Source organism: Clupea harengus, chromosome 20 (genome assembly GCF_900700415.2).
Source record: "Clupea harengus chromosome 20, Ch_v2.0.2, whole genome shotgun sequence".
Classification (NCBI taxonomy): Eukaryota; Metazoa; Chordata; class Actinopteri; order Clupeiformes; family Clupeidae; genus Clupea; species Clupea harengus.
Genome location: NC_045171.1, coordinates 18,573,286 through 18,586,186, shown reverse-complemented (window position 1 = coordinate 18,586,186; position 12,901 = coordinate 18,573,286). Strand labels below are relative to the sequence as shown.

Sequence of the window (12,901 nt, the reverse complement as noted above, 5' to 3'; positions counted from 1 at the left end):
TGGAAAGCGAAAAGGATGAGCGTCTGCTGGAACACTTTACGCCCGAGAAGGAGCGTAGCTCGTCGGCAGGAACCATGATCACCGATGGAGAAGAGAAGGGTTGGTGTCACATCTAGCTTACAGAAGTCCTGGACATTGTTACTTTGCTAACATTTAATTTTACGCACGGGAACATTAACAGTTGAAGTTATCACATAGAGCGAATTTTAGCACAGTTTGGCTATATTTTAAACTATTTATCTGGAAAGGCCAACAACTAGCCTGGATACGGAGACAAATACTTCGTGGATTCATTGTTAATGACATATGAATCATAACTTCTTTCAATGATCTAGTATAACTTACACTTTAAGTTCACAAAAATAAGAAGACAATAGTATGCTTATATTTCATTGTATTTTTATTTACATAGTATAAGGGTGAATTGGCATAGTTACTACGAGACGTTCACTGAGTCTGCATGCAGCATCCTTTTTACTGTGGTGTGTGATGTTCCAAAGAAAGCGAGAGGCGGAGGAAAGCGTCGCTGCTTTTACGGAAGCCCGTAGACAGCGAACGCGACCAGGAACCCGAGAGGGAGGTGCGCATGGAACTTCAGGGATCAGACTTGTGGAACCGATTCCACGAGATCGGCACGGAAATGATAATCACTAAAGCTGGCAGGTAAACTTTGACAGCAGCCAAGAATCCCCTGTTGGACTACGCGTAACGTGTTGGTGATCTTAAAATGATCTTGAAGATAAATTGTCTTGTATGTTAACCTGCTCTAAATTGTTAAAACATTAGCAATTGATTTGTTTAGTAAACCTCCTCTGACAACATTCACTTTAAATGATTTGAGTGTACTACTAAAGGAAAATAAATACTTCTAAAGGCAGGAACTTCTGTACATGTAAAAAGCTAGGGTATAAATGTAAAGAGGCTATGCATAGTTTGGTGATGTCTGGTGGTTTGTGGCAAGTACGATATAATTTTACAGCTATACATTAGATATTTCAAAGTGCAGTACTGGAATGAAGTGCAACCTTTGGGCTGGGGTTCATTGGGAGGAAAAAGTGATGCTCAGATTACACCAGGGCAAAACTTTCCGATTACCTTTAGGAAACGTGATTACATGGTCCAGAGGGATTATGTTTGACATTGGCTACACCGAGGGAGAATGAAATACAAAGAAACCGTGGGCTTTATTTCCACTGTGTATTTCCCACTGCAATTACCGCACACTAAAACAAGCTAAATATTTCATATAAAGGCCAACAATCAACATACAACAGATCTTGGAATGATAACTGCAGTCGTAAATCAACCTTTTGACTTTAATCATACAAGACCAACTTTTTTATTTATATCCCACAAGGGCAATAATATGCCTTTCAACTTGCTACAACTATTTTGTCATTTATTTTTTAAACATACGATAAGCAGTCTAATACTTTGAAACCTCTCTGAAACTTTTGTTTTTAAATCTGGAATAATGTGGTATTTTTAGACCTGCCGAATTAGTAGATTACTGAATTTAAAATGAATGCGGTGTTTCTGCAGGAGAATGTTTCCATCGGTTCGGGTAAAAGTTAGAAACTTGGATCCGTTCAAACAGTACTACATCGCCATGGACATCATGCCTGTGGACTCCAAGAGATACAGGTGCGTTAATCCCGTATTCTCTAAACAAACCTATATTGTTTTTACTGTTTCAGAGCATTGACTCGTTTGCAACAGTTATATCTCGAAATATGGTATGTGAATTAAATAACCAAATGTATATGAAAGCTGTCGATGCAATTTTGCAACTACTTGAAACACTCGAATCTCAGCACAGTATTGACTAGCGTCCATTTGCTCTTAAAGTTCACCATTTGAACCCTTACAAGTTGTGTTTAGGTCGTCAGTGGCATTACTCGTCTGATCGTATATCGCATATTTTTGTACTGGAAATCGATACATTAACGCTTAATGAACATAATAAAAAATATTTAGGCATTTACAGTTAACGAAAAATGTAATGGAACTTATTTAAAATATGTCCTATACCCCAGGGTCGACATTATTAAATGTTGATGGACTATTTGATTTGACTTATTAGGGTATGTTGGCATATTTATTTTAAGCAACCCCTTTTGTCTCTTTTTTTTGCTCACACACCGACATAGCGTATTATGTAAATTATATCAAATTACTATTTTGGCTAAATTGAATTTAAGTAATTTGAATGGAAACATAAGGTAACAACTCTCATTACGCATTGCTTATCTTAATCTTATCTCAGTCATTGTTTTGATAGCTTGTCAGTCAAATGGCACTTATGAATTCACATGTTTTATATTTTTAACAATAACAAGGGTATGTCTGTTATTACGTAGGTACGTGTATCACAGCTCCCAGTGGATGGTGGCGGGAAACACTGACCATTCGTGCATAGCGCCTCGGCTATACGTTCACCCTGACTCGCCGTGTTCGGGGGAGACCTGGATGCGTCAGGTTATCAGCTTCGACCGTGTCAAACTCACCAACAATGAGATGGATGACAAAGGCCATGTATGTCTATGCGTAGCCTCTCTCAAGTTATCTTGATTATCTACCTTCGGAATGCTGACCGTGGTCAGGGAGAGGATTACGAGGTGATTGACAAATATTCCTCATCTTTCGTCAAATGCAGATCATCCTGCAGTCGATGCACAGGTACAAGCCGCGCGTCCATGTCATCGAGCACGATCCCCGCTTGGACCTCTCGCAGATGCTGTCTCTCCCGGCTGAAGGCGTGCACACTTTTTCCTTCCCCGAGACGCAGTTTACCACAGTAACAGCCTACCAGAACCAACAGGTAATGTCCTCATTTCATTTTAACCAACGCCGTTAAGGTCGAGATATTTCAGAACACTAGAGATTCGTTATTGTCTGCAGGACAATTCTGATCTTCACTATTATTAGTCGTGTTTAACATTCTTATGATGAAGCCATTTGATGAACATGTCATTCAGGATAGACCTTTCCTTTGTCTTTACAACTTATTTTTGTTATTGAGGTCATAAGGTTATTATTTAATTAAGCCAAATTTGTACTCTTTAATTTCATATAACAGATCAAATTTGATCTGGGGGGATGAAAATAAAACCATCCAAATGCTGATAGACTTTGTCAGGCTTTTATACACTTTAGCGAATGAGCCTCTCCAACAGTAAAAGTGAGTTGGCCCGTATCAGGTTCATATAGGCACATAAACAGGTCATACTTCTGCAGGCCACTCAGGGTGGCTATAAATCACAGTGAGAGGCGGGTAGCTCTGGCAATGGACCCTGAACATGTAAAGCACATTCTGGGAGCCCTGATGGAAGAAGAGGGTCTCGGAGCTTCAAAGACCTCCATACTTACAGACAGATGCACGCACACACACACAACTGCACACTCACGTCAGTGCTACAGTCAGGGAGGGGTCAAAGGGTACAGATGACCCCGGCACAAGGCCCAGGAGGGGGGGGGGGGGTCTATGATGATATAGTGTTTGGGAGAGGAGAGCTGTTTTGCCGTGCACAAATGGAACACGCGTTGTGTGTCAGCGATCTGTGTGGAAGGGGTGGTGGTGGTTTGGCTCGTCTTGGCGTACACACGGCAGGCCTGACACACGTACACACACCGCAAGCATGCATAAACATACTGTTTGGATGCAAACTCAAGACACATTTGTTTAGCTATACATTTGAGACCCTGAAACACACACATGCATAAACTGTCTTATGTGCACACACACATTTTATATGTGACTGAGAACATACACTGAAATACACACAAATATACTCACTATTGTAAACTTAGAAATATAAACATGGCACACGCTCACGAAAGGACACACACACACACGCGCACACACACACGGCCGGCCTGCCAGCCTGCCAATTCTTTTCATCAGTGACCACTTTTTTACTGCAGAAGATTGTTTTACAGCCTGACCGCTTTGGGGCCAGCCAAGCCAGTGGAGTCCACATAGTTAAAAGCCCCATATAAAAGTATGCCCAACAAGTCCCCTGTTATCACACAGGCCTGTTTGACATGGCACATCGCCCTGGGTGGCTTGGGGAGTGACAGGCCCTCTGAGGATAGAGAGCAGGCTTCCCTCTCAATCTCGCTCCATAAAATCTGAGGTCATTGTTGGTTTGCTGAATACTGGAAGTCTGTCCAAGTTGACAATGTGTATGTTTTTTTGTTTTGTTTTGTGTTTTTTTTTTTGTTGCTTTTTTTATTCTTACGGATTAGATAACCAAACTGAAGATTGACAGAAACCCGTTTGCCAAAGGTTTCAGAGACCCAGGGAGAAACAGGTAATGGACTTCACAAAACTTTCACATGAAACATAATACTACATGAATACTTTTATATGTTCTGTTCATGAGCAGATAAACATATGAGCATTTTAATAACTTAAATAACCTTAAAGTGTTACAAGATTTTATTGTGAAATAAGGTAGGAATTCTTGTTTAGTTTTGTAGACATACTATATACTCCCTTCAGCATAGCACTGTAATATTTCAAAATGTACTTCACTTTGTGTTACTAACCTCAGCATCTCTCCCTCTCCCTCTCCCTCTCTCTCTCCCCCTCTGTGGGATTCAGGGGAGTTCTGGATGGAATCCTGGAGTCGTATCCCTGGAGAAACCCAATCAGTCTTGACTTCAAGCCCTTTGCGCTGGAATTGCAAGGTTCAGACAAACATTGAAATTTCTTTCACAAGCTATAAAGGACAGTTGCTGAATATGCCATGCCAACAAATTCTCAATTCCATTTGAAAAATCAATGAGAGTTAAATGTCTTTTTCTTGAGTTTGGTTTTTGACACTTCAGTGACACTATTTATTTGATTTGCCAACCTTACCAACATCAGATATTTGTTTAAGTATCTTTACTCTTGTTTGAGATAAAAGTGGATAAAAACGGTGAAAAGGAGGGTAGGATTAAGGTTGGATAAAAATGTGTTTGATATGTGCTGTACTCTTAAATTAAGCATATGTGGACATCTTGCCAGCATTTGAAGACAGGACACTTCTGAGGATTTTAAACACTCTCACATACACATATAAGGCTATGAGGGATTTGTAAGAGCCCCCCAATATCTCCTTATCTCACAATCATATAAAAAGGCACTTCCCTTTGAACCTCCATCCCTGTAGGGAGAAACCATAATTGTTCCACTTAAAGTCTCTTTTCATGGTTATTTGTTGTAAAGCGGATCAAGGTGCAGTCCACATTTCTGATCCGATAGCAAATTCTGATCCAGTCAAATTCTGATCCTTTGTCAAATTCAGCATGACTCCCCACAGTCCTCTGGTTGTTGATTCAGTGTGTGCACTCAAAAAAACTCCGGTGTTCGTACACCGTCCTGGCTCTGTAAATGGGGAACTAACATAGTGGCATGGACCAAGCCATATACAATTTCAGCTGATCAACATCTTGCTTCAGTAGCATGGAAGGGAGGGGTTGTAATTTGATTGTCTGTTGAGCGCAAATATCAACAACCTTTTGCCAGAAATGGCTGACTCTTTCACTTTCTAATGCTCTATTGCAGATGCCAGTTCTAGGTCCCCAGCAGGCTGTGCTGGCCTCTCCCCTCTGAAGAGCCTACTGCCCCTGTCCTCCTGCCCCACCTCCTCTGGCCCTTTTGCCCTGTCCTGTGGCGACTCGCCCCTCCACGGCCTCTCTGTCCCACTCTGCTACAAGATCTCCCCCGCTACCAGCCTTCTCACAGCCCGTGCCTACAACTCCCATGGTGCAGAGGGGCTGCGAGGTTACCAAGGGCTGCTGCGGCCCCTGGCTGCAGCTGACTTCCCTTTACTCTCCGCACTGCACAGCAAGAAGGTGGCCAGCTGTAGGGGCCAGTGTTTGCAGGGGCCGCCTGGGGCCCCGTCCGCCTGTCTCCTCCACCTGCAGGGTCTGAGGGGGTCAGGGGTCGGCTCAGCCCAGCATGACCCCCTCCATTCGGCGCTCACCTCGCCTTACGGCCTGTACGGCTGCGGTCTGCCCATGACGCCCCAGCTGTCTTCGCTGGCTCGACACGCTAAACTGGCCAGCAGCGCCGCCAGCGCTGCAGCGTCGGCAACACAGACTGGGAGTCTCCTGCGCCAGGCATCATCATGGCACCCGGCCATCAACCACTGCCTCTGACAGCTGACCCACGACGCTGCTGCCTGGGACGCTGTCGTGAGGTTGTCATGGCAACCAACAAACACAAACACCAGAGGACAGTTGAGTTTCAACAGCTTCTGGGATGAATACCTTCAAATGACTTTTTTTGCCTTATCATAATCATCATCATCATCATGGTGATCATCCCCATCTTGAGGGCCAGCCAAAGGGAGTTCGGCAGAATGGACGTATTATGTGGACTGGCAGCGCAGTTAATCGCACACACATTGAAGCTGAATATGTCAAAAGTGGAGTAATGTTTTTTGGCATTGAGCTACACAATTGTACTCTCAAAGGGAAAGAAGAAAGTATTCAGTGGTTTGGACACACCACAGAGAGACAGAGTGAGAGAGAGAGAGACAGAGCGAGAGAGAGAGAGAAAGAGAGAGAGAGAATGTTGTGAGGTTGAGTTTAGGAAGGGTGAGAAAGGTGATTCAGCTACCAGGGAAGATGAATGCTAAAAGGAGGAAGGCTTTTTTGGTTGGAAAAATCTTGGAGATTTGTCATTCACAGATTGAGTTGCACAAAAATACTTTTCCTTCCTTGAATACTCTATTTTAATATACTGTGTATATTTGAGACAAATGTTCAGTGTATGAACTTCCATTCATTTGCAGAATCGCAAGAGTTTTGGTGCTGTTGAATTAAGGCAATTAAGGTTTACAAAAAAATACTCACAGGATTAACATATTAGTGACAGTATTTAATAAAGATGTAAGTGGACATAGATAACTTCAGCTAAGAACAGGTATGTTTCTTGAAAAACTTTTGAATATTTTTAAATCAGGTATATAACACCAACGTTTTCACACAAGTAATGCTCTTTTGTTTTGTAAATGGCGCCATCAGAAAATATATATTTCTCATTTATTTCATACTGGTCATAAAAAAAACATTGTACATTTGTATACGGGGACATTCTTCTCTGTGTGTGTGTGTGTGTGTGTGTGTGTGTGTGTGTGTGTGTGTATGTTTTGGGGGTGATGGACAATGACAGGTTTTCAGTTATATCCACCGTAATTCTTCATAACTAAAGACTAATTAGGTTTTGAGTCATATGCCTTCATAAGGACGGATATAATTTGGCCAATGGATGTGCAACAAAAATATGAACCAATCCCTGTCTCCAATCCATTTGTCAAAATGCTCTTGTGATAACAAATGTGGTCATGTTATCTATACATTTAAAGTCATTTTTAAACATTTATTATGAAGTATGTTTGGGGTGCTGGACATGACTGGCAAAGGGCAACTGGAATACATGAGAATGATATCCATCAGCTGAGACATTCCACCTCTGTTTTCTTAACTGTTGTTTAGGGATTATTACAAGGATGTGTGTCAAATATGACCTTTCAGAAGACTGATTTGGGGATCAACCCTAAATATCTTGTGTTAGTCATGCATGGAGAGGACACTGCAGACAATCTATACGCAGATCTATGCATCTCACATATGTATCACTTTAAATAAGGAAAGAAATTACAACCCCCAACAGCGCTTATATTTTGATACACATTTTACATATTGATTAGAGATGCTCACATGTTTATAAAAAAAATAAAACAATGTTAAAAAGAATCAAACAGTGTTCAATTCCAGCATATTTTTCACTGCACTTGGATTTGTTTTTCCTCTTGTGTTTTTTTTATGAATTTGTAAAATCTCCAGATGAGCGCAGGGCCAGAGTAAAGTCCAGTAAAGTCCAGCATGTAGTCTGCTTCCCTGATTGCTGTAACCACTGACTTTACCGTGGCCAGAACAAAGAGGAGATCAGCTTTCATGTAGACAGTTAAGAGAACCAACATTTTCTATTCTTAACATATCTGTTTTCTCACAAGTTAGACTTAAACTCTTAGCAATTATTATGACTAGCCAATCTGGAGACAGTTACTGGCATACTGATATCCAACAACACCTAAAGCCTACATTTATAAACTCTTTTAAAATGGTTATAATTATGTCCTCTTCTATATTTACAGAATTATTTTAATAATTACCACATAGAGGCAGTATTTATCGTTTTAGAAACATGTTTTAATAATTATATATATAATAATAATTTTATGCTCAATCTTACCCATAATCCACCACTAAAGTCGTTGGGAAATGCCTCGACCTACTTCGTAATAAATTATTATTACACGACTTTATTAGTCTTAACTTAACTTAATTAGTCTTATTGTTTTACGCACAAAACAAGCACAGCGTAGTTTTTTCCTGCGGAGTTACCATGAAGACTATGAACGTGGATATGTGGAAGCTTGTGACATTAACGTGTGTTTTATGAGTAAAACCTGCCAAGAAGTTTGCCTTTAAGTGAAACAAATCACCACTGTTGCGCAAAATTACACGTTAAGCGGCTCAATTAGGCAATTTGCTCGGTTTAACTAATTGTGCCCAGGGTGAAAAGGTGATAGGCTAGACTCTTGCTCTGACACTCGTGAAGGAAAGAAGGAATTGTTTCATATAGGTGAAGTTTGTTTTAGTATTACCGGCCTGGATCATGTTGTAACTTTTCACACTCTTCGCTGCTCTTTCCCAAGCTGTTTCCAGAGACAAGTCGTGGCAAACATTATCAACTAGAATAACAGTGCCTAACGCCGGTCTACAAATATTGGTGTAAAGCTTTTGATTCACCCCTCGTATTCAGAGACGGGTTTCTTCCACTCCTTAACGCTGTGATAATTTGTGCCGTAGCACCGAGAACGGGAGTAATTTCCCCCACAAACTCCTCTGTCCGCAGTTTCGGGGCTCGGGAACAGGGATTATCCCAAGCGGTGGAAATGGCCCGTTTCCCGGCGGACAGCGAAAACCAGAAGGCAATTTTCCTGTCAGGGCCAAGCATGCCAGCGAGGTAACGTCTGCGTGCCTCAGAAAATAACAGGAAAGGAATTTATTAATGAATAAAGGCTCCGGGCTCACTGAGTCCATCGAGGGTCAGGTGCGGGAGGCAGCACAACGCAAGGGTTGTCCCCGTGGTTTTCTCTAGACCACTTCATCGCTGTCAATAAATTCGACACCAGCGCCGAGGAACTATTTTTCCTTTGGCCGGATTTTACGTGATTCTAATTACCGAAGCTATGATAACCACATGTAAACAATATGCACCTGCTAATCAATTTAACCTCCTGCTCCAAGCAAGATGCTAGTTTCGACTGAATCAAACAAGGCCCACCTGTCAGTCATAATAACCAGACTCCACATATGTCTCCACTGTCCCTTTCGGCATGCTCCGAGGCAGTTTGAATAACAAACTGATTAGGTAAGTCTGCTTCTCATTACCGCTTCCCCGGAATGCTAGAGTGCCCAGTCTCAGTCGCCAGTTCTGTGCATTTGCGCTAAATGCAGTTAGGAATTTCTTGATGCAAGTAATGGCAGCAAATGTAAATGTCTGCACTGACTTTTGAAGGTAGTTTACCGTCAAACGTCAGAAATTGCAATGCATATACAATGCATAGCCTAACTAATGTTTTGGGCCGAATAGGATATGATGAGGACCCTCACTATAGCAAGCGCGCTCTCTCTCTCTCTCTCTCTCTCTCTCTCTCAACAGTGTGGAATCTCCAGCATTCTGCCCGGCTGTCCCAGTTCACTTTGGCCTGAGGCAGGGTGAGGGTTTGGGCCTTAATACGTCCACGCATTCGAGGTTTACATTGGACCGTATTTTCTCTGCAAACTCAATAAAACGGGGTTATTTATCAGGTCAGAGTATGGGATGTGACTGAACGGCGTTGTAAAGTTTCAAGTGAAACCAGCTGGCGCCAATATTGAATTAGGTCCAGCGGGTAATGTGAAAAGCAAGGGCAGTTTAACAGCTTATTAAGCAGTCGTGCTATGCCCTATCAAACGGCAGGTCTGCCTGCGGGCACACTTAAGACTGCGCCTAGATGTATCCAGAGAGAGCGTTGGGTTCCCTGCGTAAAAACGCCCCTCTCCGCCGTCGCCATGGGAGAGTATTTTGTCACCACACCCACTGTTAACATTCCACACGTCTAAGTTTATTATCCAGTTTAATATTAGTTTATGAAGCCTAAATAATTTGGGTATATATTTTTTGTTTAAACTTGACATGCTTAATAATCAAGACATTCTTTTTTAAAAAGTTCGCTATTTTCCAGTACAGACACACACACACACACCTGTTTAAAGATTTGTTATGAAGCATGTGCGTAGAGGTCATGAGGGTGTTGGTCAGGCATGTGTTTGCCGGCTGCTCGAGTTGCGAGGAGTGCAGGATCGGTAAAATGGCCGAGAAACGGCATTAACATGTGGGCCTCCTCACCGAAGCCCCACAGCCCCTCGGTCAGAGTCGCCAAGCTGGTCGCCTCAGCTCTGTTTACGTGGGCCGGCTTCCCACAACGCGCTCTGATGTCATCCATCACATTACCCTACTGCGGAGCGCGGTGCGGTTTTAACGAGCCAAACAGGGTTCACACTTTTCCGATTGGTCCGCTCAGGCCAATGCTGGTGCCGAGGCATGATAAAACAAATGGCAAGTCATCTGAGCTATGCACAGGGCGTGCGCCCAAGGCACAGTTAATTTTCTTCTCTCACAGTGCAAACACCCAAATGGAAAGCTTCTCTTCCTCATTTAACTCTTTCTCGAGAACTTCTAGGTCATCTAAACAATTTCTGAAGAAGTACTGTCCAATCAGTACATCAGACCAGTGAAAATGGCCCACAAAATTCAAATTCTAAGGGTGGTTTATAACTTAGTCTTTAGTTTATTCTCAGGTGAACACAGGACAGGAACTGGACACACAGGGGCCTCCTCAGTTACTGAAAGAACAGTACCACTCCAGAGACCTCTAGAGCAGGGGGTGGAACTGCTTTTAACTTCAATTATCAGTCACACTCTTATGTACCTCTATCATATTCAACCAGATTCAGAACATTGGCTCTGACGTTATTTTTGTCTTTTCAGATACACATTGTCATATTCAGAGTATTGGTTGTTGATACTCTAATGTACTTGAAACAACAACAGCATGTTGTTATATTCATGTGGCCCATGGAAAAAAAAAAAACTCCTATATATTTGGCTTGGGAGCAGCTAGCAGTCCTCCTCTCCCCAGTAGCCTGTCCTCACGCTGGTGTTCCTAATTGCCCTCCCCGGCCCTGCCACGTCTCCGCCGTGTGAGGGGGAAGTGCACTGTGGAGAGGCCTGTCAGCAGGTCCACGCCAACTCCACACAGGGCCTGCAAAACACTTCCTACATTCTGACCCCAGTTGTCCATCACCTCCGCCCCTCTCCCTCCTCTCCACTCACCTCCTTTCCCTCCTCTCCCCTCCCCTCTCCTGATGTCTTCTCCAGACTCCCTCAGCCCTGGGGGAAGGCCAGGGAGACTCTGTGCTCCTCAGGTGATGTTTGCACTTGCTGCTGGATGGAGAGGAAGAAAAAGGCTGGGGGCTGATTGTGGGTCGGAAAGCAAAAGGAAGCTCATTGGTAAAAATGTCCTGTTGGGCCACACATTGGCCTGCAGTACTATGCCACTCTAAGCCCACACTTTGGAACCAGGAATAGGCATCCATCATTTCTTTCACTTGTTAAAACCACACTGTTCTCATTATGCACGAAGGGTAGCCTATTTTGTCCAGTGATAGAAAAAGCTGTAGACATTTATTTTTCTCTTTTTTTAATTCTTTCACAGTTGCTGATGAGGGAGACAGACGATTCTCACCTCAGACTCTGTGTGTGTATGTTTGTGTCTTTATGTATTGTAAATGCTCCCAGCTCTGCTCTTTGGCTGACTCCATATAAACCCAAGTGATGTTAATAACGGTGGTTTTGAAAACGGAGTGGTTGAGTCGGTGAAGTGAGAGTAGACTTTGCCAAAACCTGCTGTGCTGTTAAAAGAAGAACTTAACTCTGCTACACTACCCCCCAATTTCCTTTTTGTCCTCTCCTCTCCTTTCCTCTTCTCTTCTCTGCTCTCCTCTTCTCATCTCTTCTCCGATCTCCTCTGATCTTCTCTTCTCTGATCTCTTCTCTTCTCCTCTCTTCTGTTCTCTTAAATCTCATTTCTTCTTGTCTTCTTCTCTTTTCTTATCTCATCCCTTCTTTTTGTCTCCTCTTCTCACTTCTCGTCTTTTCAAATCTTTTCTGTCCTTCTCCTCTTTTCTTATCTCAACCTTTGTTTTTGGTCTCGCCTCACTTCCTTCACTTATCCTGTCTTCTCTTCTCTTCATCTCTTGTCCTCTCTTCTGTCTCCCTTACCCCGCCCTCCCCTCTCCTCTCCTCTGCGTGAGGCTGGAGTGATCAGATAATAGCTTGCGTTCTGACAGCTCCACCTCAGCACGATGGATGCTCCTCGGTTTGCCCCACTTCCTGAATGTGACAGGTTATTTATTCTTGGCAGAAGTTTTCCCCTCATGAAAAGAGAAAGATAGAGAGAAAGAGAGAGGAGGAGGAGGAGGAGGAGGAGAAGAAGGAGAAGAGGAACGAAAGAGCACAAAAAAGATGAGGCCCCTAACTAAACAGGCCACTCCTCTAATCTCTGAGTATCAGGTGGCATTTGTTGAGCAGGTTGTGGTATGTGTGTGTGTGCGTGTGAGTGTGTGTGTGTGCATGTGTGCGTGTGTGTGTGTGTGGGGGGGTGGGGGGTGTTGGTACAGGGGTGGGGGGGTTGGCGGTTGATTTAATGTCACCCTGTACCCGCTCTCTCCACGCCGAACCTGGCGCTGCCCTTTCAAGTGCCGCCCAGGGTCAGCTCAGCTGGCCTGGGCG

At 43.2% G+C, this 12,901-nt stretch overlaps 1 protein-coding gene across 1 annotated transcript; it reads left to right on the top strand.

Moving 5' to 3' along the window:
• The first annotated feature begins 505 nt into the window (after positions 1 to 505).
• Positions 506 to 5,299, top strand: tbx22 (T-box transcription factor 22). The gene is made up of 7 exons (XM_031587536.1): positions 506 to 663; positions 1,543 to 1,644; positions 2,361 to 2,535; positions 2,657 to 2,821; positions 4,249 to 4,313; positions 4,607 to 4,696; positions 5,263 to 5,299. Exons 1-7 carry the CDS (start codon positions 587 to 589, stop codon positions 5,297 to 5,299), a joined length of 711 nt encoding a protein of 236 aa, XP_031443396.1. The 5' UTR covers positions 506 to 586.
• The last annotated feature ends 7,602 nt before the right edge of the window (positions 5,300 to 12,901 follow it).

Bases quoted from the DNA above. Each gene is read 5' to 3' on its own strand.
- tbx22 (XM_031587536.1), top strand. From the start codon at position 587: ATGGAACTTCAGGGATCAGACTTGTGGAACCGATTCCACGAGATCGGC. The intron at 2,822-4,248 runs GTAATGTCCTCA...CTTACGGATTAG, and splicing joins CAGCCTACCAGAACCAACAG to ATAACCAAACTGAAGATTGA. The intron at 4,314-4,606 runs GTAATGGACTTC...TGTGGGATTCAG, and splicing joins AGAGACCCAGGGAGAAACAG to GGGAGTTCTGGATGGAATCC.